At 44.0% G+C, this 27,145-nt stretch overlaps 1 protein-coding gene and 1 non-coding gene across 3 annotated transcripts; one reads left to right on the top strand and one right to left on the bottom strand.

Annotated features, from left to right (window-relative positions):
- Window positions 1-1,312: 1,312 nt before the first annotated feature.
- On the bottom strand, window positions 1,313-26,842 carry SLC27A4 (solute carrier family 27 member 4). 2 transcript variants are annotated; one of them, XM_089534800.1, is made up of 14 exons: window positions 26,795-26,842; window positions 15,828-15,936; window positions 15,150-15,315; window positions 12,749-13,143; window positions 11,853-12,011; window positions 11,599-11,668; window positions 11,163-11,254; window positions 10,326-10,435; window positions 9,217-9,426; window positions 8,931-9,057; window positions 8,226-8,363; window positions 7,647-7,811; window positions 6,801-6,947; window positions 1,313-6,052 (listed from the first exon to the last, which is right to left on the bottom strand). In XM_089534800.1, exons 3-14 carry the CDS (start codon window positions 15,311-15,313, stop codon window positions 5,895-5,897), a joined length of 1,935 nt encoding a protein of 644 aa, XP_089390926.1. In that variant the 5' UTR covers window positions 15,314-15,315; window positions 15,828-15,936; window positions 26,795-26,842; the 3' UTR covers window positions 1,313-5,894. The 2 variants fall into 2 exon arrangements, with proteins under 2 accessions (XP_089390926.1, XP_089390925.1); XM_089534799.1 differs by lacking the exon at window positions 26,795-26,842 and adding an exon at window positions 23,112-23,322.
- On the top strand, window positions 24,152-24,245 carry TRNAR-UCU (transfer RNA arginine (anticodon UCU)). The gene is made up of 2 exons: window positions 24,152-24,188; window positions 24,210-24,245. It is a non-coding gene; the product is annotated as a tRNA-Arg (tRNA).
- Window positions 26,843-27,145: the final 303 nt, after the last annotated feature.

Genomic DNA, 27,145 nt, shown 5'->3' with positions numbered 1-27,145 from the left:
CTGCAAGGCACTCTTCTGTTTGACCTGGGGAGGAAGGCGAAAGGAGGGAGGCAACGCTGTGCCCCCCCCCCCCCAATTCACAGGCTCCCTTGAAAGCCTCCAAACAAAGCCGGGAGGGTGTTCAAACAATGCCAGACCCCCGTCTCGGTCTTCAATAGGGGCCTCTAAACAGGCGTTTAACCTCCAGAATGGCTGAAAGTGATCCTCAAAAGCAGCTTGGCCTCTTATTATGGCTGAATCAGAGGCCACTTGGATGGTTCCTCTCCGCCAGGGAACAGGCCATGGTTGCCCTCGCCGTGGCCCGCGTTCCCTTCTGGTTATATTGCGAATCAATGGTTGACGCGACAGGGCCGAGCAAAGGGTGGCCAGGGTCCTTCCGGCTCAAAAAGCATCCCATGGTAAAAACAGGAACCCTGAAAAAGGAGGAAAGAAAAAGGGGGAGAAAGAGGAAGAAGGTCTTCTGGTTTGAACTGAAATACGGCTCACAAAAGCATCCAAAACCTCAGAGATTTCAAACACCTGTCACCATCCCTAGCATTTCAGGGCAAGGGAATAGCCATCAAGAGGACTCTGTTGCTAAAAGATGGAGCAAGCAAGGTTCTAGAAACTGAAAATGTAATTTGTAGTAAAATATCACTCCCATTTTAATTCTCCCTTGCTTTTTGGAGTGTTGGACTGACTTTTGGCTTTTTGGAGAGTCAGTGTTGGACTGACTTTTTATCACAGTATGTTAGATGCATGGATAAGAGTTCACTTGGCTTTTTCCAGCTGCTCCCTGGAAATCTCCAAATATTGCCCCTTGGCTCTTGTATGCACAAGAAGGCACCTTTGTGAACATGGAGGCAGAAAGCCAGTGTCAGATTTTGTTCTTCCATATTCACACTAAAATAACTGCAGATATCTAAATAGATTTGCTGCTTCAGGAGCGGTCTCATAACAAGATATTACCAAATAAAATGAGCAGCAAGGAAGTCCTGTTTGTTGTTCCAGCTGGATAGACAACTAGCCAGAGAAAAAGCCCATCCTTCTGTGATACTCCATTTTATTCCCCTTCCCAACTTGTGTTTGGCCATTGTTGGACAAAGAGTCCTTATTTTCCTCTGTGAAATATTAGAAATATACAGATATGGTACAGGAGCGTTGCTATTCTTGGGTCTCCCTTCCATTTCAGGTCAGATCTTTCAAGATGCCACCGTTAGTAACTGCAGTGTTAAGAGCCAAATGAAGGACACAACTTTCAAAGCATTAACACCGAGAGGTTAAAAATCAAACCAGCAAGCAAAAATCGAAATCTTCTTTTATTAGACACGAAGATTCCATTTTCATCCCTAGCTCCAGCACAGGAATTACAAGCTATTACATCTGGACATAACAGAAAATGTTGTGTGATGTTAATGAGAAAACATCGAGAGGCAAACGGACAATTCACGCTCCCCATCCCCTGCCCCAGCGTTTGGAAAAAGGCGATGATTCATTGGCAAGAGCTGAAAATACACCTTCTCTTCTTCCTCTGGATACGGACACAGACATGGAGACACCACTTGATAGCACCGCGTTCCCTGAGTAGATGTTGAAACAGCATCGCTTACAAATAAAAGATCAACACCCTTCCCACTCCATCATATACACATAGAAGGAAAACAACAGATGTAAACTGGCACTGGAAGGGATCGTGCCACAATCACAAATGAGACACCCGATGTTGTAAAGTGCCAAGGGGCAAAACAGCCTCTCACTGCTCAGACCTACTCAGAGTAAGAGGCCAGATATTAAGGGAGGCTTAATATACAGGTGGCCCTCTGTATCCACAAATTCTTTATCCACTGATTCAACCATATACAGCTTGAAAATATTAAAATGCATATCAGTTCCAAAAAGCATACCTTGATTTTGCTATTTTATATAAGACATGGCATTATATTACACCATCATATCTAATGGGACTTGAGTATCCACAGATTTTGGTATCCATGGGGGAACCTGAACCAAACCCCAGCAGATAGCAAGGGTCCACTGTATAAGCCTCCTTAACCATGGTTCAGTGGGATGAGGGCCATGGCAAGGACTTTGCCCCATACTGGATTTGGCAATCCTTCCTAGAACAGCGGGAGAGAGAGCAGCCTACAAAGTCAGTTTTCTGGAAGGCAATATTGCACAGTCTTTGTTCAGTTTTGGCCTGTTGTAATGTCTTTCTGGGTCTTTGTACCAGGACAAAGAGGTAGAGATCATGTCGCCCTTCAGTTGTTGCAAGAACTGCTGCTCCCAGCATCTCTGGTCATTGGTTCTGCTGTCCAGGGGCTGCTGGGATTTCCACTCCAACAACATCTGGGGAGCTGCAGCACGATCTCCCTGCCTTGTTTCAAAAGAAGTGCCAAGCTATGGGTCAAGAATCCTAGAGGTCAATGAAACAGAGGGTGCTACAGGTCACTGTGAAACATACAGGGCTGAGGGGAACAAATCACTGGGGTACATGCTTTGGGGGGAGCCCAGACATTTGGGAGCCTAGACAATGAAAAATGAAACCATATTTTACAAAGTAAACTTTAGTTTCTCGAGAAGCCAGAGCATGGCTATAATGTCTGCTGCTAAATTTAGGAAGCAGAGATGGATTGTGTGTCTTGCTGCAGAGCCAACACCAGCTGTCAGCTGCTCTGGGGACACACAAACATCATGGGAAACTGGGGAAAACTCAGTTAACTGTTGGCTGAGGTGGTGGTGGGAGAGCAAATATCCTCGTGTTGTCCTATATTTTAAAAATTATAAACTGCTGATATACAGGTATGAGTTGTTTGTATCAGTACCACACAATACTGCTCTCACTGACGCAGCCACCATTGCATCTGCAGAACTACCTGGCAGCACCAGAGTCATTTGCACTAGAGAGAGAAATGCGCATGCTCATGCACACATGCTCCACATCATGGTGCATCATCCAGGATTCAGGTTGTAGTGAAGACACAGCATTAGGGGGGCAAGGAAGGGGAGGTTAGCTTCATCTCTGCATCCCTGGCAAGCCACCTGCTGTTAAATATGCACAACAACACACAATCTGGGATGGAGGAGGCAAAAAACCACACATCGCCAGCGGATTGTCTAATGCAGAATTTGACAGAGTGTGGTCTTTCACACTCAAAAGGGTGGCATTCCCTTCTCAAAGGCAGTGAAGGCGATAACAAGAGGAGGGGGGTCTGCCTGGGACAACCTTATCCAAGCTTTAGGACCTGACACAGAGACAGGGAGAGAGAAAGAGGGGTCCTTGGTGTGCTTTAAAGTCTCCAAAAGAGCCATGCCAAGGAAGTCCAGAGATTTTGTCCTGGATATAGCAACCAAGGATGGCTGTGGTCCATGGAGGACAGAGATACAAAATGAGGTGGGGATGGAGGTCAAGACATGGAAACGTGGCATGGAGGGCAAGTAAGAGCTCACAAGCCACACACATTCAGTAGCCACTGGCCATAAGCTTTGGTACCCTTGTCTTAATTTTTCTTTCCCTATAACAGATGTCTCCCAAAGGAGGAAAAACTGAGATGTCATCTTAGACACTTAACACCAATTTGTGCTGGGGTGACATGGAGGTAAGGCCAAGGGCACCCAAGGCCCTGAGACTTCATAGCCAAAACCTAGGGATTGTGCCACAGGGGGGTGGGAACTGGTAATGTATTAAACGTGATACATTAACCATCAAATATAGTTGCTCACAGCATGTCATTCAAATAAAGAACAAACATCAAATGAGACACAAGAAGCGGGTGAGGAGACGATGTCTCTGGAGAGTCTGCAGAAGCCACTCTTAAGCAGCCTGCAATAACAGTCAAAAGTATATTGTTTTTTTAACACATTCTTTAAAGGATAGTGCTTTTACCCCAAGATTTTGTCTATTCGGAGACCCATGGCTCAAGAGAAACACTACATAGTCCAGCTATAATGGTAGCCATGTGGCAGGGAGGTGGGGAAGGCAGGATGAAAGTTTGGAGAGATGCACAAACAAACCCCACTGGATCCCTTCTTTCTCCTCTTGCTTTTTTTAAGACATAAGATAGCTCCTGCAATTCATTTCCTTGCCTAAAGGAAGACACAGGATCATAGCATTAATGGTGCTTCCAGTGCTGTACCCTGTTCAACATGGTGCTTCACACCCAAAGAGATGCCTTTCAACCTGCCTTACCTTATCTTGAGCAGAGACTATGCTTTGCACAGTAAGCTATTAAGCTGAGCACAAGACCAGTCTGAGCATTTCGCACTCAGGACAAAGAACGTCTTGCCACCGTACTCCTAACTTTGGCTCCGTCCCCATGCATATATAATACTGTCAGCCCACATGTGCCATGCACCAAAATCTGCTCCGATTAAGAAGAGGATGTGCTAATGTGAACCTGTACGCATACACACTCTGTGCATGTAGTTTAGAGCAAGTCATATGGGTAGACCATATGCCATCATCTGTATCAGGTTGTCAAGGCAGAAGTTGACTTCCAGCTCAGTTCCTGTCAAAAAACAGTCCTTTTCGGGGCCAAAAACGACAGAGAGAAGACCAAAAAATGTGGCTCCTTCACAACACTGAGGGTCAAAATTGCAGGGGAGGGGGTTGCAGTGGAAGTTGCAGAGAGCCAAGCACTGTACATAGCCTTAAATATTTGCTCTTACAAATTATATCAGAGCAAAATTTACCCCCTGAAAGAACCCCAAAATAGGATATATGCACAGGTCATCCCCGTTTTCCCCTCCTAAAAACCCAGGAGACACAACTAGGAACACTTTAGAAAAACAGATTGAGTTTTTCAAGGAATGGAATTGCTGAGCTTACAAAAGGAAGAGCTGGCCATCAGTGCAATTCGCTTCTCTCTCATATATATATATATATATATATATATATATAGAGAGAGAGAGAGAGAGAGAGAGAGAGAGAGAGAGAGAGAATATCTGTTGGGCTCCTTTAAAAAGATACCCATCTCCACTCTCCCTGTAAAAGAAGAGGGACGAAGACATGAAGCATTGTGTATAAGTAAGAATATGAGTTGCTCCCAGTGAAGACAACGGTCCACAAGGAAGAAACACAGCTAAGCTTGTGCCGCAAACGGAATTACAAGCTTGCAGCAAATTCTTTTTGCTCTCTTTTCTCTTTAAAAACAACAACAACACCTTGCAATAAATTATGACAATGAAACGTAAACACACACAAACACAAAGAAATGTCCAGTTATGAAAAGTTAAACAAAACAAAACAAAAAAAGAATTGTTTCCCTGGAATAAAAAGTTGAGTCCCGGCGAATCCCTCTCCCGGTCAATTGCCACCAGACCTCCCCACCTGCTCAGCAAAGTAGTGATAGAGGTTTAGCAGCCAGAAAGGAGGAGGCAAGACTTTCCTCCCCCCCAAAAAGTAGGAGGCACAACTTTTTTTCCCTTCTGGAACAAGACCCCACATTGGCGGATAATGCGAATTTGATCAGCGAGGGAAGAAAGCACCATGACCCCTCCTAGAGGTGTTACAGAGCATCGCAAACCCATCGGTCTCCTTGTTTTAGGAACCAAAAGGATGAGGAGGGAAAGCAAGGGCAACCCCCCCCTCAAAACCCAACCCTTTAAATTTTGGCAAAATAACATAGTATGTCTCTCCTCTGTCAACCTTGCGAGGAGGCGGCCAGTCCCGTTTCCATGAAATAGAAAACAAAGCCGATATGTTTCTATGCTTTGGTATGCAAAAGAAACACAACCCCGCAGGCCCTTGGTAAAACTGGATTAAAATGAAAACAAGTGGGCGCACGCAGCCCCTCGTTTGCTGTGCCTTTTTTTGATCGATGTCGCAACCACCTCCGGCTTTCTCTCTTCCTATCATAAACCCCAGTCTGCACCCCGCAAAGCAGGTACTGGTCACCACAAGTTGGCCGGACATCCTATTACAACTTGGCTTGTCCAGACTGGATCCTCTTGAAGGCTTCCTTGTCCAGAGGCAAGTACCGGCACTGCCTCGGCTCCAGAAAATACAGCCTGTCCTTCACCACGCTGGGGTCATATCCCTCTTTGCGCAGATCCATTTTCTGGAACTTGAAAGTGCCTGGTTGGCATTGGCGTAGGAAGAGAAAAGAAAGACCAGTGAGGATTTCATTCTCCATCCCCTATTGGCATATGTGGCAAAATAAAGGCATTAACCACTCCCAATTTCTAGCATTGCAAAGAGGGAGACACCGATAATCATTCACATCTAGAACTATTCTGTTTGCAGTGTCCATATTCCCTGGGTCACTTTGCCTCCTGCTTTTCTTTGGATGCCTAAACTTCTAAATGCTCAATGGAAGATTTAAGTTACTGCAAGGCTATAAAGGAAAACCTAATTGGGAAGGGAGAATTCTTTATTTCTGGGGCAATGCCCTCATTTTGTCACCTCCATAAATGTATACCTATCCCTCATTCTTGGTAGTCAAAAAAGCATTTTGAAACATGGTAGACCACCTTGGAGAAAGGCGGGATATAAATTAAGTCAGTAATAACAATGCAAAATAAAATAATTTCTCTGGCTTAAGGACTACGTAACTCAGAGTGCAACTTGCCACCTTGGCTCCAGCATCAAATAGTCGTGGATCAGTTCTACATTAACTAAAAGTGGAAATGTCAGGCTTCGAGAGTGAGTTAATTTTTCCAACCACAATCCAGGCTTTTAGCAAAAAAAAAAAAAAAACCCCTTCTTTTCTATACATTGTGTTATCTTTACCTTTGATGCTGTTGGGGCCTCTGAGAAACGTTGAAGAATGTTTTTAATTAAAACTAAAATAAAAGGTTTGAAGAAGTATTTTAAAGGGACCCACTTGTTTTGTTCACTTCTGAAAGCAACCGTAGGAAAATGGGTCGTGCGTACGCAGGAAGTGCTTTTTTCATTTCCTCAGCAAAGTTATCCAAGTCGCAGGAATTGTCCGGGTCAACGATGGCTGCCATTCCAGCCTTGCCTTCAGTGCCTGCAACACAAAACGACACGTTTGGGTTTTTGCATCCTTGTCTCAGATAAAGTGCACCCCTGAAACCTGGTGAGGCAGGACACCCCTTCCCCAAACTAAACATACTCAGCTCATTGGCTGTTGCTGTTGTTGCCTTCATGTCATTTCCAACTTATTATGGCAACCCTATCATGGGGCTTTCTTGGCAAGATTTGTTCAGAGGTTTGCCATTGCCTTCTCCTGAGGCTGAGAGTATGTGACTTGCCCAAATTCACCCAATGGGTTTCATAGTCAAGTGAGCAATCGAACCCTGGTCTCTAGAATCATAGCTCAAAACTGAAACCACTAAATCACACCTAACTCTCTACTCGTACTTGCTCTGAGATTCTCGGTCTGCTGCTAGAGTATGGGTTGTCTGTATGTGTGTGTTGTGTGCCTTGAAGTTATTTCTGATCTATGTCAGCCCTAAGGGATTTTCTTGGCAAGTTTCTCCAGAGTGGGTTTGCCATTGGCATCCCTTAAGGCTGAGAAAATGTGACTTGCCCAAAGTCACCCAGTGGGTTGCATGGCCAAGCAAGGAACTGAAACCTGGACTCCAGAGTCATAGTCCAATGCTCAAACCACTAGCCCATGTTGGGTCCCTAGAGTATGGTATATCTATTTCTATACATGTATTGAAAAATAGAGAAGAATAGGGGCTGTAATCCTTCCTCCCATTACCTGGAACGTCTACTCCATAGACGACAACGTCGGTCATATTGAGGAGGCGACTGAGCGTCCCCTCCACTTCCGTTGTGGAGACATTCTCTCCTTTCCAGCGGAAAGTGTCTCCCGTTCGGTCTCGGAAGTACATGTAGCCCAATTCATCCATGACCAGCACATCCCCTGAAAGAAAACGGAGAGGAAAAGAGGACCTTATTACAGTCCACGCCTTTGTCACCTGGAGTCGTCTTACTAGAGCGATCAACTAGCTGTGGATCGCAAACCACTTTGAAAGATAACTTTAAAAAGAACTTTCTGATTCTCTCCTCTTCTCCAAATAAGGTGCAAAGAAATGTTAGCCCTTCACAGAGCTTGGGAAAGTTGCTGGTTAGGAGATTCTAGGAACTGTAATCTAAACAGAAGAACTTTTCCAACCTCTGTCCTGCAGAGACGGATCAGAAAGGGTCAGTACATAGATTATAGCTCTGTAACCCTGATCCACGTAGATTAACTCTATAGTTATAAGACAGCTTCCTGTATTGCTAAGGGTGTTCAGAACTAAGAAATGCTGTTAAAAACAAAAGAAGAAAACCATACCTGTGAGGTAGGCAGAGTCACCCTTTGTGAAGACATTGTGGGCAATCTTCTTTGCATTGGCCTCGCTGTTCAAGTAGCCGTCAAAGCGCTGCAAAGGATGGTTTTGTTTGATGCGGCCGACCAGTTGACCTGGTTCCCCTGCGGACAGGAAAAAGGAGGAAAACTCGAATTGTGTAGGGCCACTAGTATTGTTGCTGTTGTTGTTGGTTGTCCATTTCCAACTGCTAACAGTCTTAATAAAAGTCTTTCTTTTACGGAGTTTTTAGAAAAAATTATTTTGGGGCAGTAAATGTGCAAAACCTTGTCTTAGGGTGCATCTGCACTGTAAAACTAATTCAGTTTGACACGGCAGAATCCTGGGATTTGTAGTATTGTCAGGCACCAGCACTCTTGGGAAGAGAAGGTTAAAGACCTTGTAAAACTACAAGTCCCAGAATTCCATAGGATGGAGCTGCAGCGCTTAAAGTAGTGTCAAACTACAATACATTATTTCTGCAATGCAGATCACCCTTTAACATTTATGTATCATTCTAAATTAAAGTATCGGATCATCTATTTTTTCCCCCAGTTTGTTCGGTGAAAAGGCTGCAGGGACAAACAGGAAAAATAAGGTTTTTCAGTCCTTCACATTTCTGCCCCGAACATTTCCCAGCTCAGGTCAGTCAGCCACTCTCCATCCCAATGGACTGCCATTAGAAACCTCACCTGGTTTACACCGAATGCAGAGCCCGTCCGGTCCCCGGATCAGCTCCATCGTGTCCTCATTGACTCGGACAAGGTTGATGGGGTAAACGCCAGGTAGGATCCTGCTGTTGAAGCCACAAGCTCCAAACTGCAGAGGAGAGAGATTGCAGGAAAACCAGTTTGACCAAGAACTACTTTCCTCCCCCAAAAAATCAGGGGATACTGGGCTGCTTTGTTGGAGATGATTGCGTTGAAAGCAACCTTTTCCCAAACAGAAGACATCAGGTGTAAAATGCAGCCTCCTTACCTTGTTGTCAAAGTTGCCAACGCTGCAATTGCATTCTGTGGCACCGTAAAATTCAGCAATCTGGGGGATGCCAAAGCGTTCGGTGAACTCCTTCCAAATGCTGGCCCGCAGGCCGTTGCCAAGGGCCATCCGTACCCGGTGCTTCCGTTCTGCCTCATGCGACGGCTGGTTCAAGAGATAGCGACAGATCTCCCCAATGTATTGGACAATCTGAAGGAGCAAAGGAAGGGGAAGGAAAGTCAGAGATGGAGTAGGAAACAGGGCAGGAGTCCCAACCCGTGTGCTGAAAACCAAAAGTCAATTACATTAGAACCTCCATAAGGTACATTCATTAATAATAATAATAATAATAATAATAATAATAAAAAGATAGACAGATCGTGATTTGGCAAAAACCAAACCAGCCAAACCGGGACTGGGACTTGAATTCTTCACTTCCTAAACTCACCTCTCTGACTTGTAGTGCTTCCTTGCAAGTGTAGTAAAATGGCGAATGGGTAAAGCCTGAGTCTTAAGTCTGTAATGCCACCCATCAATCCATTTTCAATGATATCTAGAATCCCATTCAGAAAAATGAGCAGGGGAGGGGATCTTTTTAAATTAATTCAGGACACATGATTCCATTTTCCCACCCCCACTTTTCTGTTTGTCTTTTCTATCAGGTGTCTCTATGTGGCTTGATTCCATAATGACTATTGAATCAATGGGATGTCTCCACTGCTCCACCATTATCACTCCAGACACTAGTTCAGATGTGGAAAACCTTGGCTCTGAAGCCTAACTCTAGCTCTTCTGGGATCCCAATCCAACTTTTTGGGCTTCCCTAGATGGCTGATCCGCCTTCCTTATTATATCATTGTTAGTTTCCCAATTTTTGTATACATTTCCTTGGAATGTACATTGAAACATCCATATATTGAAATGCCTCTTCCCTAAGATGGAGTTTTGGAGCCACCTTGGTGTAGCGGTTTGAGCCCTGGACTAAAACTCTAGAGACCAGGGTTTGAATCCAAGTGACACTCTCAGCTTCAGAGGAAGGCCATGGCAAGCCCCTTCTGAACAAACCTTGCTCCACCCGCCACTCCCATTAGTCCTCACCCCTGCCTCACCGTACAGTTGTACTGGACACAGTCTTCCCAGAAGCGAGAAGCGGAGAACTTCTTCCGGATCACCACTGTCAGTCCGTGAAGCAGGCACTGGCCAATTCCAACTATGTTACCTAGAAAGAAAGACCTAGACGGTGAGGAAAAGGCAACAGGAGGTCTGAACATGGTGATGGCCACCCATCTTAGGAAAGGCTGACTTCTTCATCCCTTGTTCTGCATGAAGATCAGTCTATTCAAGGACCCAGGTTAGGGGGGACCTACAGGGCTGGGAGGATGAATCTGACTAAATTGAGCTGCTCCAGGAAGGAGCAACCACCAAGAAGGCCCCTTCCCATGTTTCTACCAGATGAGAGCTATGGGATGGAGAGAACTGACCCTCCTGACGATCTCCAAACTAGGTAGGCTCATATGGTAGAATATGGTCCTTCAGATAACTTGCAACCCATGTTCTTGTTGTTATAGGTATTCTGTATATAGATGTTCTGTTATGTCTCAGAAAGCCACAGACCTTCCCTCCAAGCATGCTGCTATAATTCAGTAGTTTCCCAGCTTTTGTATGTGGTTCACATTCTAAAACAAGGGCAGATGATACACAACTGATGGACTTAACATTAGCTCTAGAACCGAGTTCAAAGCCCTTGAAGCCTTGCTTGCTGGTCCCCCAAGACCCCTCAATTAAAAAAAAAAATCAGTGCAATTTTCAGGGGGGGGTTTTGCACCAAACCCGTTAAACTCTTAACAGCAAAGGAAAACCTTAAGAGCAAAGGAAAGCCTGTAAGGGTGCAATATCATAATAGCACAAATTCCTATAAACAGAAAGATACAGAGTGCTCAAGTTACCTGCAGAGTGATACAAGGGGAGGCAGTCATAAACTATATCGTCAGGCCTCATTCGGAATCCATTATACACCAGAGACGCCATGCGGTAATACCTGGGTCAGGAGAGGAAAGAGGGATCTCAGTGTTGCTAAAATCAGAAACAGGCATACATTTCCCACTGGGCTGGCCTGAAGCCTTTTATCTTTTAAACATATTTCCATTGACTCATTACGCATAGTAAACAAAGTAGACTGTCCAGTAAATACATGAGTCAACAGTGTGGTGCAGCAGCCAAAAACATCAATGCAATTCTGGGCTGCATCAACAAGAGCATAGAGTCCAGATCAAGGGAAGCAGTAATGCCACTCTATTCTGCGCTGGTCAGACCAAGTCGGGAATATTGTGTTCACTGGTTATATAAATCCCAGTCACCCACCCATAGCACAATTTCACTGACCTACAATGGACAATGATCGCAGCCTTGGGCAATCCCGTTGTGCCGGAGGTGTATACATAGAACAATTTATCTGGAAGGCAAAAGAACGAAGAGAAATTCATTTATTGTATCTATGAAGTCCATTGTGGTATTCAAAGCCGGTTCTGCAATCCAGCTCACTACAGTTAGAAGCAGATTCTATGGATCAAACATGCCACAAAGCCTCCAGTCTAAAAGAAAGCACCTTTCCCATTCACTGCATTTTTTTGCAATACCTAGGAATCCCTTGTCTGGAGGAATGGGTGCATGAGAAGATGCTTTTTCAATCAATGGATCCAAATGTTCTGAACCAGATGGGCTATTTTCTGATTTCAAGTCTCCCAAACAGAAGAGATGGATGGATTTCCCAAGCGTAGGCTGCACCTCCTGCAAAGCTAGGAAGAGAGAATGGGTATTAGCAGAAAAAGAGTAGACAGTGTGGTCTAGTGGGCTGAGTGTTGGGCTAGGATTCTGGGTGACCAGGGTTCAAATGCAAACCTCTCTCTCAGCCTCAGAAAAGACCATGACAAACTTTCTCCGAATAAACCAGATTGTGGAAAGACTTGCCATAAGAGATTTGATCTTTTGACTGTATTAAATGTTTAATTTGTTGCTGTTCGATGCCTCTATCCATAAGGAAAGGTGGGTAAGAACTACAGTGGGTTCTTGTATCTATTGGGGTCTAGTTCCAAGACCTCCCATGGATACCAAAATCCAATGCTCAAGTCCCATTAAATACAACAGTAGTAAAATGGTCAGCCTCAGAGGAAGGCAATGGCAAGCCTCCTCTGAACAAATCTTTGCTAAGAAAGCCCTATAATGGAGTCACCATACGTCAGAAACGAGTTGAAGGCACATAACAACAACAGTAAAATGGTGTCCCTTATATTAAATGACAAAATCAAGGTCTGTCTGCTTACTGATACTATTGATGCTGATGATGCTAATGACTATTTAAAATATTTTTAAGCTACTAGTAAATGAAGGTAATGATGACAACGGTTTTCCTGGTGGCTTAAAAATCTTTTAAATGGACATTGGCACCTTTTCCCATTTTCCTCCTTCTCCCTGACATCCATTTAATTCATTTTATCCCCTTCTCCCCACACCGTTCGCCTCTGCTTCCTTTCACCTTCTGCCAATTCACTTCCAAACAGGATGGCTTTCGCCTTTGAGACGTTGACGCAGTGCAGCAAAGAGTCCTGCCGTACGTTGGAGTTCAGCAGCGCCGCCTCCACGCCGATCTTCGCCATGCCGAGCCAGAGACCGACGTACTGGTTTCGGGATTCCATAAAGAGCGCAAGCACATCTCCAGAGCGGAAACCCCTTTGGTACAAGAAATTAGCCACCTTGTTGGAGTAATTGTCCAAGTCCTGAAAGGTCCAGGTCTCGCCCGTCCCTTGGAAGATGAGGGCCACTTTCTCCGGATGTTTCTTTGCCGTCTGCTGGAAGAGCTGAGGGATTGTGTATTCGTTCCGTATATACCACCAGATTTTCACCCAGGTGAATCCAACAGAAAGTCCAGCCCTAAAAAGGGGGAACAAGGCATGAGTAACATTCCCACCAGGAGACCCTGATAGGCAGTTTCTCCCAAGAGAAGAGGAGACGGGGAGACAAGAAAGATTGTTTCAATTGCAACACACTCCACACTGCATCGTAATGCGTAATTTCCTCATCTAGGTGTGTTCACCTGCCTGGTCAAGACGTTATGATGTAAGATTGCAATTAGATTACTTAATTATTAAACCAGAGTTTGGCAACATTTAGCCTACGGTCCAAATGTGGTTTGCACCTGTTTCTGAAGTCCTAGTAGGTCCCTGGAAATTCCCCGTATGTGCATACTCTCCATCTGTCCCAATTTAGCCAATTAATCTCTGTTATCCTACTTTTTCAGCTGCTTTTAAAATATCGCAAGTTCTTTCTCCTCCCTTACTTTCCTTTTTTATCCCCAACTTACTTCAGTTGCTACAAAATGAGTTCACAGAGCAAAAGTACTTTGCATTCAGTTAACTCAGTGGAGGAGAGAAGAGTGGAGGAGTAAAATATTCCCCTTCCCTGTAGGCTTAGGCACAAGCAAACCTCTGCAGTCTCTCCTAGCTTGTGTATCCTTCCTCAATGACAACTTTTGCAATCTTGACCATAGTTGCTTGTGTCAAACTTTGCATCTGCAAAATGTTGAAGGGTACGAAGGTATCAATAGCCCCCATTCAGACGGCAACTGGAATTAGTTAATACAGACATACATACATGCAAATTGGCAGCTTGGAGGTGTAAGCCAATTACTGATCCTGGTTGGTAAGGAAATGTACTTTATTCCAGGACATTTCATTCTGCAGAATAGCTCCTTTAAGCCATAGGGGATGAAGAGCTAGTAACAGTCCTACTTGCCAGCAAACTCCAAGTTCTTCCAAAACAACCTCCTACACACAGATTAGTACCAGACATGGCTTCCCCTGAAGCTCAGTCTTAAAACAAAACAAAACCCAGTAAGGCCTGTCATTGCATTTGATCTCCCAAGATGGGTTCTGACTGTCTTTTATCAACCTGGGACTTGATAGTTGTGGTATTATTTTTAACACAATGGAGCTCTGACAAAATCCGGAGTCATTCTGCATCGGCCACACTCTGAAAGTGTGTTGCTTCCTTGGGTGTGAGTAAGGACTTGTCCTTAAAGGTTCATTTGTGATATTCATGTGTTAGTCATTTGCTTTGTTTGTTCACTGGCTGTCATCCTTGTTGTTTTGTTCTAAGATGTTTGCAATTGAGATATATATACACACATACAGCAAGAGGCAATAATAACAGCCCTGTCCATCTAAGACTGTGTATTTGTAAAACTGGGGCAGTGGTAAATATTGAACATGATCTTTTGCATTGCCCTCTTTATACAGCTCTTAGACAAAAGTTCCTTGATCATATTTTACGTTCTCTTTCTGACAGATCTGGTTCCCAGCAGATTTGTTGGATTTGTTCATTGAGGAGTGTCATCAAAGGTTCCAGCAAAAGAATAAGTGCAATTCATATTCTCAGTAGGTCCTTCCAAAACCCGATGGGATTGTCCAAAGTCCACCCTTGTTGTGCAAATAGTCAATAAATTGGAACCATTTCCCAACAAACCTTTGATTGACCTGGTGTTCAGGGTCAATTGCTCATATAGTACCAAGTCCAGAGCTCCTTGGAACCAGGTTTAAACGTTCAAATCTTTTTTTATATATATGGGTTTATAGCAAAAGATAAGATTTTTCCAGATCAGAGTATTCTTCCATCAACATCAGCTTATGACAGGTTCACTTCAGTCAGAAACAACTTGTGGACACGTAACAAGTGGTATTTTTAACATTACAATGGCCTTTTAAAATAATTTTAAACTTATTTTTTAAAGTGCATCGTTTCGTTCTTTTTTAACTTCCCCAATGACCATTGCTCCAACTGTATTTTGTTTTAATTCATATTGTGAACTATCTTGGGTGCCAAGGGAGGAGAAAAGCAGGTTACAAATAAAGTAAAATGACAATAGATTTTCCCAAACTTACGTGACATCCCTCTTGACAGTCTTGACAAAGATACGAAGGAATTTCCAGCCTCCGGATCCTAAGTAGAATATTAAGACGGCTGGGATCACCTGAATCCAAGGCAAGTCCAGGAATAACCGAAAAACGACAAAGAGGAGGAGGAGAGCCACCAAACGAAACATCATGGCTTGAGAGGAGAGAAGAGAGAGAGAAAGTGCAATTCAGCAAATGCTCTCTCAAAACCCATTCATTGCAGAGGGACACATTTGCCCAGTTTGGCAGGGACAGTCCCCATTAATGCCCTGGCCCTCTTAATATCACATCCTTATAGCTATATTTCAGCTTATCAATATTCTTCCTTTGTTTACATTATTCTTGTCTGTTCCTTCAAGACAATATATTTTGGTGATAGATACAGACCTTGCCCTAACTTCCTTTACATGTAATATAATTTGTTTATATATATGACATGCTTATCTTGACCTTCTCCTTCTCAATAGTTTGCTCATACTCGGCTTGCTCTCTGCTTGTTCCAGATCGTGCCTGCTTCCATTAGTAATGACTTTTGCCTTCTTGGCCATACTCCGATGTTGCTTGGTCATACACACAAATCCCAGTTTTAGTCTGTGAAATGTTGGTGGGTATGCACCTCCACACCAAAACAAACATTTCCCCTTGAAAGATGGAGGACTGACTTACCAAGAGAAAAGGACGATCCCGATCTTGGTTAATTCTTCTCTCCTCCAAGGTCCCTCCGCAGCTTTGCCTCGCTTCCTCCCAACAGAGATATGGCTTTGAGGACCATAACCTGTTGAGCATGAGATTAAAAGACTACTCAGATAAGAATGAAGTCCAAAGGCAATCCCTGGTGACAGATTATTCTCCTAGTCCTGAGGATTGGTAGCGTGCCCATGCCCACCTGGGTAAAGGCCAAGGGGTTGCAAAGCCCAAGCCTCCCCCCATATCTTTCCCAGTTGCTCCCCTTAACCTTTGGCAGAATAACCCTCCTCCTGTCCCCATAAACCGTGAGCAGCAGGTCGGCAGCAGTAGCCTTGGCTCAGATCCCAACTTGGGCAGGACTTTGGTATTGTTAAAAGTACATATCCAAGCTGTTTAAACATGGATTATTTATTAGCCAAGCAAAACAAGGCCTCGGGTTTCATTTGCCTACAATGAGACACGCAAATTTCGTTCTTTCAATCTTTTCATTCAAGGATGCGCCCATTGAAAAGTTTGCTCCTGGACAGATGAGCTGAACAGAGCATTGCTTGAATTCAAAGATATTGCCCTGTTAGTCTGTAGAATCAGTACATAGAGAGATCTTATGGCACCTTTGAGACTCACCGAAAGGAAGAAATTGGCAGCATGAACTTTCTTAGACCAGTCTATTTCCTCAGATGCATATTATTATTAATATTATTATTATTCAAAGGTAATAATAGTCTGTAAAATCAATATGTAAAGAGATCTTGTAGCACCTTTGAGACTCACTGAAAGAAAGACATGGGCAATGTGGGCTTTCTTAGACTTCAGTCTACTTCTTCAGATATTTTTATTGCACCTTGGGGGTTTATTTTTTGTGTGCGAAAAATTCGTTTGGGCTAAAAAATGGTTTTTTGGGGGGTGAAAAAATATTTCCCCTCTCCAAGAAATGAGTGTTAACATTTTCATGTAAGTCATTATTTTTTTTGCAAACACCAGTTGGCTACAGTGCGCATTTATTGGGAAGAAGCCACACTGAACACATGGAGAGCGTTTAGAAGAAACTTCATATTTGAGGATGACTGGATGATAAAGGATGCAAGAAGTGATTTGCTCTCCTTTCATGCAGATCCTCTGCATCTCAAGCTTGGTAGGCATGCATGTTTCTGCACATATATTAGAGTATTATATAGGGATGCCATCCTTTGCCTTCCAATATAGTCCCACAGATTTTGTTCTGAAAGTAGTGAAGTGAAAGGACAGATGTGACAGTAAAGTGTATAGGAACCTCTGCATTCACCTGATAAGATTTTATACAGTGTTCTCTCTGTGTTTGTCTCGGTTTTCATCTGTCAAATGTCAGAAGCTATGCAACTTCCCCAAATAGCACACAGAACGCTACAGAAAGTCAACAGGCTCTTGGAAATTTCAAACAAAACATCCCAAAGAGCTTGATGTTTTTTGTTCCAAAGTCGTCATCCAGGTTTATTTCTGCATATCAGTTTATGCTTTGATGCCGCTGAGAGAGAGAGGAAGTTAAAGAGTGGAGAGGAAGCGCAGGGAGGCCAGGAGGCAGTGTTTACAAGTGTTTGCAGTATTTGATGCAGCGCTTTCCGGATGCTTCTCATGCCAAGGTTATTCAGCAAAAAGCTGGACATGGAAGGTTTTGGTGAACCCAGCCATGAAAGGGCCAAGTTGCACAATCAACTTGGCTCAGAAAAGGTCTCCCTTAGCTTCAGGAAAACCGCTGCAGGATGTTTTCATTGTTGCATTTTGTCTTACAGTGCAACCGGTTGTGTACCGAACCGTTGTGGAGTTGCTTGAAAATTTCACATCCTTTGGATTTTAGATGGAATTGGCGCCGAAGGATTTACTCTTCATCAGGACAGAGAAGGGTGGCATCCAGATCTCCACCAGAATCATCCTTTTGGAGATGCAGCTGAAATCCAGCCACTAACATCCAAAGGCACTCTGCATGCTCCGGGATATATAAATAATAATAATAATTATTATTATTATTATTATTATTATTATTATTATTATTAGAGAGGCATTGAGGATGCATGGTTGCAAAGTGATGGATCAAATGGTCATTACACTTCTGAGAGAACAGGGAACATGCATGCCGGTTCTGAGCACAGGTTCGAGAGCAGTGGTGGCCCGTGGGTTCTAGAGCAAGGGAGCAAGTGAATCTCTCTGGGTTTCAGTTTGGCATTCAAATGAACCATCTAAGGTGGCAAACCTATTGGGAGGGATCAGGTCGAAACACCTTGGGCAAGTTTTATAAAACACCTTGGGCAACTTTTTATTCCACCCCCTCGAAAAACCACTCTTGCCTAAGCACCTTGGGATGCTCCCGGGGGAAAGTCATAATGTCTGGACTTTAAAAGAAGCGTCCATGGTGCTGGGCCTTCTCCCCGAATAGGTGCAGCTCCTTTAAAGTTCCCACTCAAACCCAGAGGAAACTCACCATTAGTCTCCAGTTGCCCAGGAACTTTCAAATGTAAGGCTGCTGATCCAAATATGCACTGATGCGAGTAAAGCATGAATAGACATTGGTGAGGGATACGGACACCTCCATTATAAAGTTTTAGGGTACAGTTCTAGTAGAGAGTCACAAAGTCCCTCAAAACTACAAATCTCTGGATTTTACAAGACCGAGGCATGGTAGTTAAAGTGGTGCCAAAGTGCTATAAATGTGCCATGTGGATACACCCAAGCGCATGTCCCTCACCAAACTGCAAATGTCAGGCTGCCATAGGATGAGTTAAAGTGGTCTGAAAGCGGTATCAAAACTAGGTCGAGCTGACAGTCTGGATGCATGCACACCAAACCCAGCAGAGTTCAGAAGCATTCCTTTAAGGTTACAACACCCAGGGGATTATGGAGATTGTTGTCTGATGTCCTCCCAATCCCACAATGGCCAAGCTGTACCTTGGCTCAGCCTTAAATCAAAAGGAATATTAGTTGAGAAGATGAAGACTTGCAAAGGCGGCAATGAAAGATTGAGATAAGATCCTCACATGGACAAACACGTCATTTAAATATCAAAGTCAGGATCATCCATGCTTTCGTATTTCGTGTTCTGGATGTTCTTTGTGCGATTGTGAAAGCGGGACAGTGAAGAAAGCTGTCTGGAAGACATCAACTCACTTGAAATGTGGTGCTGGGTAAGAGTCCTATGGATACCATTCGCAACCAAAAAGAGAAATAACTCTTTCTCAGAGCAAAGCCTGAACTATCCCTAGAAGCCAACATGACTAAACTGAGGCCATCTTACTTTGGACACATCATGACTGACTCAAAAAAGGAAGCCATGGCTGCTCTGCAAGTTTGCAAGACCTGAGCAGGATTCATGGAAATCTCTTGCTTGGCATCATCAGAACTAGAACTGGATGGCAAAGAAAAACAACAGCCCTCCAAAGGCACACTGTCCATGAACCTGGGACCTTTAAACCTGGAATCAAGAGTCAAGGTTCAATACACACCGCATGGGATCATGGCTTCCCTCACAGACCAGTGGGAGAAAGGCAATGCTTCTGATAGGAGTTCAATAGTCATTAACACACTGTACAGTCTCCCTTAAAAGTCTCTTGGATTTGCGCTCCTGGATGAGACAAAGTCTATCTGCAGACCTTGCCCACCGCCTCGGAAAATTACTCTTGCATAATTTGCTGGAACCGCTCCCTCTGCACCTTTGGGCAATGGGAACGCATTGCGTTTTCCTGCTTCAAGTTAGCCTTTCACCTAAAAACAAGACTCTAGAGCCTTACACTGAGGGCTATGAGATTTCTGGAGCATCACCACTGGCTTTTCCTAATGCAAGAGGTGAGGAGGGTTAAAGTCCCCCTATCCATGCCATGGTCCCAGTCAGGACTAAGGGCCTACGTCTATCTCCTAGGCCCAACTAGCGGACACCCATGGAGTCACAGAAGCATAGCATTTGAAAGGGCCATCCAATCCAGAACCCACTTAAGCAACTGCTGAAGGTCAAGGTGAGGTGGCCTATGGTCTAGAGGTGGCCTATGGTTGCCATAAGTCCAAAATGACTCGAAGGTACCCAAAACTAATCATGATTTAATCCTCTCCCATCCCACTTTTTCAGCTGCTTTTAAAGTGCCCCGTTTTCTCTCTCCTCCTCCTACTTTCCCTTTTCATCATCATCAAATTCAAGTTGCTGCAAACTGAGCTCAAAATGAGCTCACCAGTAGTTTGCACTGAATTAATTCAGCAAGGGAAGAAGAGCCAGGCCATCCCCAGCAACCCAGGTCCCTTGAATCAGCCAACAATCCCGTTCCTGCTCTTTCTGCCTTTCCCTTGCTGCCTTTTCCTTTCCTCTGGCATTTCCTCCCATCTTCTTCCAGAGGGCAGAGGCACCTCCGCCTACAGACAGCTATCAGAGCTTAAATCAAACCTTCCAAAAACCGGTATGGCAGCTTCTCCCCTGTGGCACGAACAAAGCCGCCATGGCAAGGAACCTCGCTCTTTCCCTCTCTCTCTCTGCGCTTTCAGGGCACAATCTCTGCACCCTCCCAGAGGAAAACCAGGACAAGCAACATCAGACTGTGGTCAAGATGGCAAAAGCTGTTCCTTGTGAAGCTCTGAGGCTGAGAGTGTGTGACTGGCCCATGGTCACCCAGCGAGTTTCCATGGCTGAGCTGAGATTCAAACCTTGGTCTCCAGAGTTACAGCATATCCCTGGTTTAGAAATGGAGGGAGGGAAAAATAAAGGAATGAAAGGAAACCATAAAGGAAGGAAGGAAGGAAGGAAGGAAGGAAGGAGGCAAGTAGCTTTCTTCAGGGCTTAAGAACATCCCTTTTCTAGACTACCACTCCCATGCTGTCTGGGGGATTCTGGGATTTGTAGTCCAAGAGCAGAGCGTTCCCAAGCCCCAGTCCTTCATTTTCTGCAATGGTGAGAATCGTCAGGCCTTCTAGTTGTTGTTGGACTGTAGCTCTCATTGTCCCTCATCACTGGCTTATGCTGGCTGGGGGTAATGGGAGATGCAGTCCCCCAACAGAAACACCTGGAAGGCCGCTTGTAGCAGGGCCTCTCACTCTTCTTCTTTCTGCAGTTTGTAGAGACACACACAGCTTGAAAAACCATCCAGCAACAAGAGAGATTCACTGATCCTCCCTTCCTTTTTATCACTGTGAACCAAACCGCTCACAGGCCCCTTCTGGAGGGAAAAGTACACCTTGTGCTTGCCAAGAGAGGATAAGGCTTCAACAGCACATCTCCCCATGCGCTGACCCCCCCCAAAAATAGGTGAGCCAGATAGGTGAAAGGTGGGAGCCACAAAACCCAAGCTTAGATGGGAGATCCAGATCCTTCTCTCCTGCCCCAAATCCAACGGAGAGAAACTTTGTGCAGAAAATTCACCGCAAACCGAAACAGAGGAATGAGATTCTGGGGAAGCAGCGGAGGAAGAATATTCTCAATTCTTCATTTCCTGGTTGAAAAACAGGAAGAAGAAGAAAAAGGAGAACAGAGGCCTTTTGTGCAGTATTCTTTCAGTATCTGACTGTCCCAAAATGTCCTGGAACTTTATTCTGTTGGTGTTTTTTTCCTGCACCAAAAGGATGTCTCCTCTGCAGACAATTATGTTTTCCATACAGAAAATACAATGACAATGCTTTCTGTGCAGAAAATAAATTTTGGTGCGGGGGGGGGGGGGGGGGGAGAACAAACTCATGTTATTTCTGCAGCGAGTCATTTCCCCGGAACAGTTTGAGATGTTTGACCATTGGGAGAATACTGAGAAAATATTCCTTTGCTCCTGCAGTGCTGCCAAAATGACAAAATGCTTGTATTGCAGCTCCCAGCATCCCTCGCCAGGACTAGAGGCTGCTGGGAGTTGCAGTCCAACACCTTCAGGGGTGCCTCGCCATTCCCATCCTGAAATGTCACACATGGCCAGAGGCACAAGTGATATCTGTCCCTTTCCCTCATCGAAACCAAAAGCTTCTAAGGAACATTGTTATAGGTCTATTATTACTCTGTGGCACTGTTTTGCCATAAGTGCCCTAGAAATGGTGCTATATAAATAAAGCAATAGCAGCCTATGAAATGCATGGCGTTGGCGGGCGACTGGAAGAGAGATAAATAACTATCTGTAGAAAGCTGGCCTCCTAAAAAGCCCTATTGTGAGATTGTCTGAATGAATCCCTGGAGATGCAAACACTGGCTCTTTGGACACCTTTAGACGGCTGAGCCAAACCCATGAAATCCTGACTTAGATGCAAAACTGACACCAACCATTTGATATTGCAGCACCGCACCGAGATTGCAGCAATCGCTCTCGCTCTCCTTCCCAGATTCCACCTTTGGCTTCCCATCTTCTCCAGCAGAAAGAGCAAAACATGTTGGGGTCTGGATGGGGAAAAGACCCCAACATTTGATTCACCCCTGAGCAAAACAAGGAGCCAGGCCTGACTTCCTGTAGCTTTTGGAAAGACGGCTTCACAATGAGTGTCACACAACTGTCACAGTGTGTCACAATTTGTGTAGCACGCGAATGGGTGTTGCAATTTTTTCCTGGACTCCCTTCGGACTCATGGCAGGTTGATTCCCTTAGGCAAGAAGTCACACTCTCTCAGCCTCAGGGAAGGCCATGGCAAACTCTATCTGAACAAATATGACCAAGAAAACCCCATGATAGATAGACTGACTTTAGGGTCACCATAAGTCAGAAACAGCTTGAAGGCACACAATCCTAGAACGGGAAGAGACTGCAAGGGCCATTGAGGCACCTTGGGCAAGTCACATTCTCTCAGCCCCAGGAACAGCCATGGCAAACCTCCTCTGAACAAATACTGTCAAGTCACATTCTCTCAGCCTCAAGGGATGGCCATGGCAAACCTCATCTGAACAAATAGGGCCAAGAAAACTCTATGTTGCCATAAGTCAGAAACAGCTTGAAGGCACACAGTTCTAGAATTGGAAGAGACCTCAAGGGCCATCAAGTCACACTCTCTCAGCCTCAGAGGAAGGCCATGGCCAAGCTCCTCTGTGCCAAGCTAAGCCTATAATAAGTTCCCACCTTAGGGCCCCCATAAAGGCACACAGCAACAAGGCAAAAAGCTGGGAAGTAGAGCTGGGTGTGAATTCGACCCACATCCAGAGGAAGGGGGCAAAAAGAAGAAGGTCATGGATGCCTCCATTCCTTGGACCAAGGCCCCCTCTCCTTTTCCCCTCCAGAATCCCTCCCTTCCCATGCAAGTGCAAATGGCCCCTGATGTTACCCCCGTTTGGTCCCGGGGCGTCCACACTGCACCCACCTCCTGCCTCCTTTGGAGCTACCGATGGCTCTTGCTCCACATCCCACGATCCAGCATCCAGATCCAGCCCCAAAAGGAGAGTCTGGTGGGTGAGCCAACCAACCTCTGCCAAGATGCAAGCAAAAGCCACCTCTCTTCCACTCCTTTTTAAATCCGGATTGCAAAAATGATGTTAAGAAAAGAAGAGACTCCCCCAGTCAGATCTCCTGACCAGGCCTGCTCCTCCTCCTCCTCCTCCTCCTCTCGGGATCCTGGAGCCTTTCCTCCTCCTCTTTCCACCTGAAACGATCCTCCCTCTTTTGCAAAAAAAGGAGAGAAAGACATGCAAGAAATATTCCAGATGCAGAAAGATGCTGAGGATGAAGGAGGCAGGAGAAGCGCAATACCAGCGGCGGCCTGCAGAGGGAGCGCGCTCGCTTGTTCGCTGGCAGCCAAGCCGCAGGGCCGCAAAGCACGACGGGAAATGTAGTCTTTTCCCCTCTCCACGTGGAATTGCACAGAGAAAGCCTCTTTCTTTCCACTTTTGTGGGAGGTTTTTAGTTTTATTTGTATTATTATTATTTTTTTGGGGGGAGGGGGTTGCAAACTTTTCAGTCTTCCCAGTGCTCACCTCAAGGAGACCTTTTCAGACCCTTAGATCTCCTTTTGCAAAAACAATAAAACTAAAATAAAATGTTGCATTTGAGAATTACAGTTTACATATGTATCCAATGGAAAGCAAGGAAAGTTGCAAATCGAGGGAAAGAGTTGTTTCTTTGTTGCATGCTTCCATTTCCCTTTTCTTTCCAAAAGAAAGATAAATAAAAAGAAGAGGAAATGCAAACCAAGGTTGCAAAAAAATAATAACTAAATGCAATTCAAACATTGCATTGGAAATAAAATAAAATGGCAATTGATTTTTCTAGGATGGAAAGGATTAAAAAGGAAGAGGAAAAAAGGGACTTGGAAGGATCTGCCAAAATAGAAAAGCAACTGGTGGAAGGAAAGAAAGGAGGTGAGAAGAAGAGAAGAAGGGAAGGAGCAGCCCTGGTTTGGCAGATGGCTCTGTGGCGCAATGGATAGCGCATTGGACTTCTAGAGTCAATGGCAAGGGAAGTCATTCAAAGGTTGTGGGTTCGAGTCCCACCAGAGTCGCATTTTGTTGCACTTCTTCTGCCTTTGCTTAATAAAAAGGAGAGCAATACGCATTTAAAAGGCGGAAGGAAGAAAAAACATGGCAAGCAATGAATGGCTTTGCAACAAAAAAAGAAAGAATAAATCAAGGAAAAAGTTCAGGGAAGTTTTTTGTTTTTCCTTTTGCAAAATGCACGAGTTTTTCCCCTCCTTTTTTTCCTGTTCAGTGTTTCTCTTCAGGGTCCCTTTCCACTTTTCTCTCCATGGCTTTACTTACTTTTCACTTTTCTATCCATTCCATGACTACATTTTGACTTTTTCTGTCCATTGCTTTATTTGATTTCATTGCTTTACTTGATTTTCACTTTTCCGTCCATTGCGATACTAAGATTTCACTTTCCTATTTATTGCTTTCCTTAATTTTAACCGATGTTGTGTATTTGTGGGTCTCTTGTTGATCAGAAAAAATAAACTTTTTAAGGTTAGAGATAAATAAACCCCATCCAAGGCGTTTATAAGGAAGGAAAATGGATTTATAGCCAGATCTGTCATGCTTATTTATCAATAATAATAATAATAATTCAGGGTTTAATGCATTTTTATTGTACTTTGTCATTTTATCTTTGTTGTAATCCCACCTCAATCCGCAGGGATAAATAAATAAACCATATTAATAATAATAATAATAATAATAATAAAAAGAAGCATCGTCAGCAGCATCATAATATGAAACGCTTGCATTTCCAAATGTTTATTAATAATAAATAATAATAAAGGTTTACTTACAGGCTGCCCATTTGCCTTGCAAATGTTTGCAAATCACTGCTTAGTCTGCAGCCCTTCAAGTGAGCTTTAATAATAATATAATAAGGATAATGATAATAATGCTCACTTGAAGGGCTGCAAACTAAGCAAACATTTGCAAACATGATTACTGTAAGTATTAAGGATGGATGTTTAGTGTAGGAGGGATGTCTCTCGTCTGTCTGTCTTTATCATTTATTTTTTGGAAATGGGATGCGACGTGTTAATATGGTATGTCAGTAAATATATATTAAAACATTATTATTATTAAGGATGAATAAGCATGCCAGTCTCTATTTATTAACGAGTTAATTTAATGCTCTTTGAGTTGTTTGGAAACTCAGTCACGCCGCGACAGATCTTCGCCGCTTGCGTATTAAGTTTGTTTTTATTGTTACTATTTCTCGGCAAGAGTAACGATCGGAGATGGTTTGGAAAACTCTTTTGGTTAAATGCTCCATTTTCCTCTGAGCCGGCTCTTCTTACAACTAGGATTAGTCCTGTTTGCTGAGAGAAAGAGAGAAGCGGACACTTTAATTAACAGAGGCTTTGCTTTATCTCATCTAGGGCCATTCCCTTGTTTACCAACATTATAATTTCACTATTTGACAATATCCTTCCAGGATTTGATGTAATGCTCTTTGGCGTCTTGTTCCAAATAAAGATAAGGCGCATTGCATGCCGGCGTTGAAAGATGCATTGGCAATTCATGGAAAGCCTAGATAATGCTGGACTTCAAGGCCTATCATCCCCAACTCTGATGGTGGGAGTTGGAGTCTGGAAATATTTGGAGGGGCACAGGCTTTTTATTCCTGAATTTACTTCAAAATTTACCCAAAATCGGCCCATTTTTAGCCGCCATGTACCAGGATAGGACACTTTTTATTAGTTCCTCACAACCACAATTTATTGCAATATCTAAAATAATAATAATAATAATAATAATAATAATAATAATATTTATTTGTATCCCGCTCTTTTCCCAGAATTGGGACTCAGAGTGGCTTCAACAAAGTACAATACGATTAAAAACATAGAAAAGTGGTGCATTAAAAAGGAATTAAACCTATCCCAGGGTTTTCTTGGCAAGATGTGTTATTTGGGTTTGCCATGGCCTTCCTCTGAGGCTGAGAGTGTGTCTTTTTGCCCAAGATAATTCAGTGGGTTTCATGGCTGAGCGGGGATTCGAACCCTGGTCTCCAGAGTCCTACTTTCGCACTCAAACCACTGTGCAACAACAACAACAACTACTAGGAGCAAGTTGGTGGCTGCTCCCAAGGTTTGCAGCTTCCTTCCTCGCAAGGCCAGATTAGCGCCTTCTTTGCGCTCTTTTCCACCGGCGAACAAAATCCAGGAAATGTTTTGCTCAACTCCCTCCAAAGCTCAAAAAAACCAGGGAAGAATAGGCACACTTTTGCAAGTTGAGAAAACAGGTTGATGTCAAGTGGCATCTCCCATTGCGTCTGTTCCTCTTTGTGGTTTTGTCAAGAGTTGTGAGCCAGGAGGGAACTTAGCCTCTGCTCCATTTAGCAAAGCATAGCTTCTAACCCAGTTTAGCAAGGCAGGTGTTAGGAGCAAATGGGACCAGTAAGGACGAGGGTGATGGAAAAACTGGCCCAATGTGGGAAGTGATGGAGAAAGTGGCCCAATATGGCAAGTGATGGAGAAAGTGGCCCAATGTAGTAAGCGATTTACAACTTGGTAAATGGAAGAAGCAAACTGGTAGCCCTGTTAATTCTGGCAAGCCATAAGCTTTGGAGACATACTTTTTGGAAATCCCCGCAGGCCGATTTTCAAATTGCTTTGCAAATATATGGAGAGTATCGTTTTACACGCATGCAGTTTTGATTCTATATATCATTTCATAACGTGTGTTTTACATGCATTTTAATATGAAGGAGAGGTACAGACAGGACTTTTGCATTTCTTCTGCCTGTGCCTTGCATATAATTATTAATGCCTATGTATCGTCCTGCCTCCTTGTCTCTTAACATCCTCTGAAGATGGCCTTACGAATGGTTCTTGGCCAAAATGTCTTGGGCTACTTTGTGGAATAAAATCCCTTTTATAAACCATCTCTCTCTCTCTTTTTTACATCCGATTCATAAAACACCTCC

The sequence above is a fragment of the Sceloporus occidentalis genome, unplaced genomic scaffold, assembly GCF_023333645.1.
Source record: "Sceloporus occidentalis isolate IW3139 unplaced genomic scaffold, rSceOcc1.0.p SCAF_8, whole genome shotgun sequence".
Lineage (NCBI taxonomy): Eukaryota > Metazoa > Chordata > Lepidosauria > Squamata > Phrynosomatidae > Sceloporus > Sceloporus occidentalis.
The sequence above is the reverse complement of the archived record's forward strand: the minus strand, read 5'-3'. Positions and strand labels throughout refer to the sequence as shown.

Coding starts and splice junctions, on each gene's coding strand:
- SLC27A4 (XM_089534800.1), bottom strand. CDS start 15,313: ATGATGTTTCGTTTGGTGGCTCTCCTCCTCCTCTTTGTCGTTTTTCGG. Junction 11,255..11,598: donor GCGATCATTGTCCATTGTAG/GTCAGTGAAATT, acceptor CTCCTGACCCAG/GTATTACCGCATGGCGTCTC. Junction 7,812..8,225: donor TGACTCTGCCTACCTCACAG/GTATGGTTTTCT, acceptor GTTTTCTTTCAG/GGGATGTGCTGGTCATGGAT.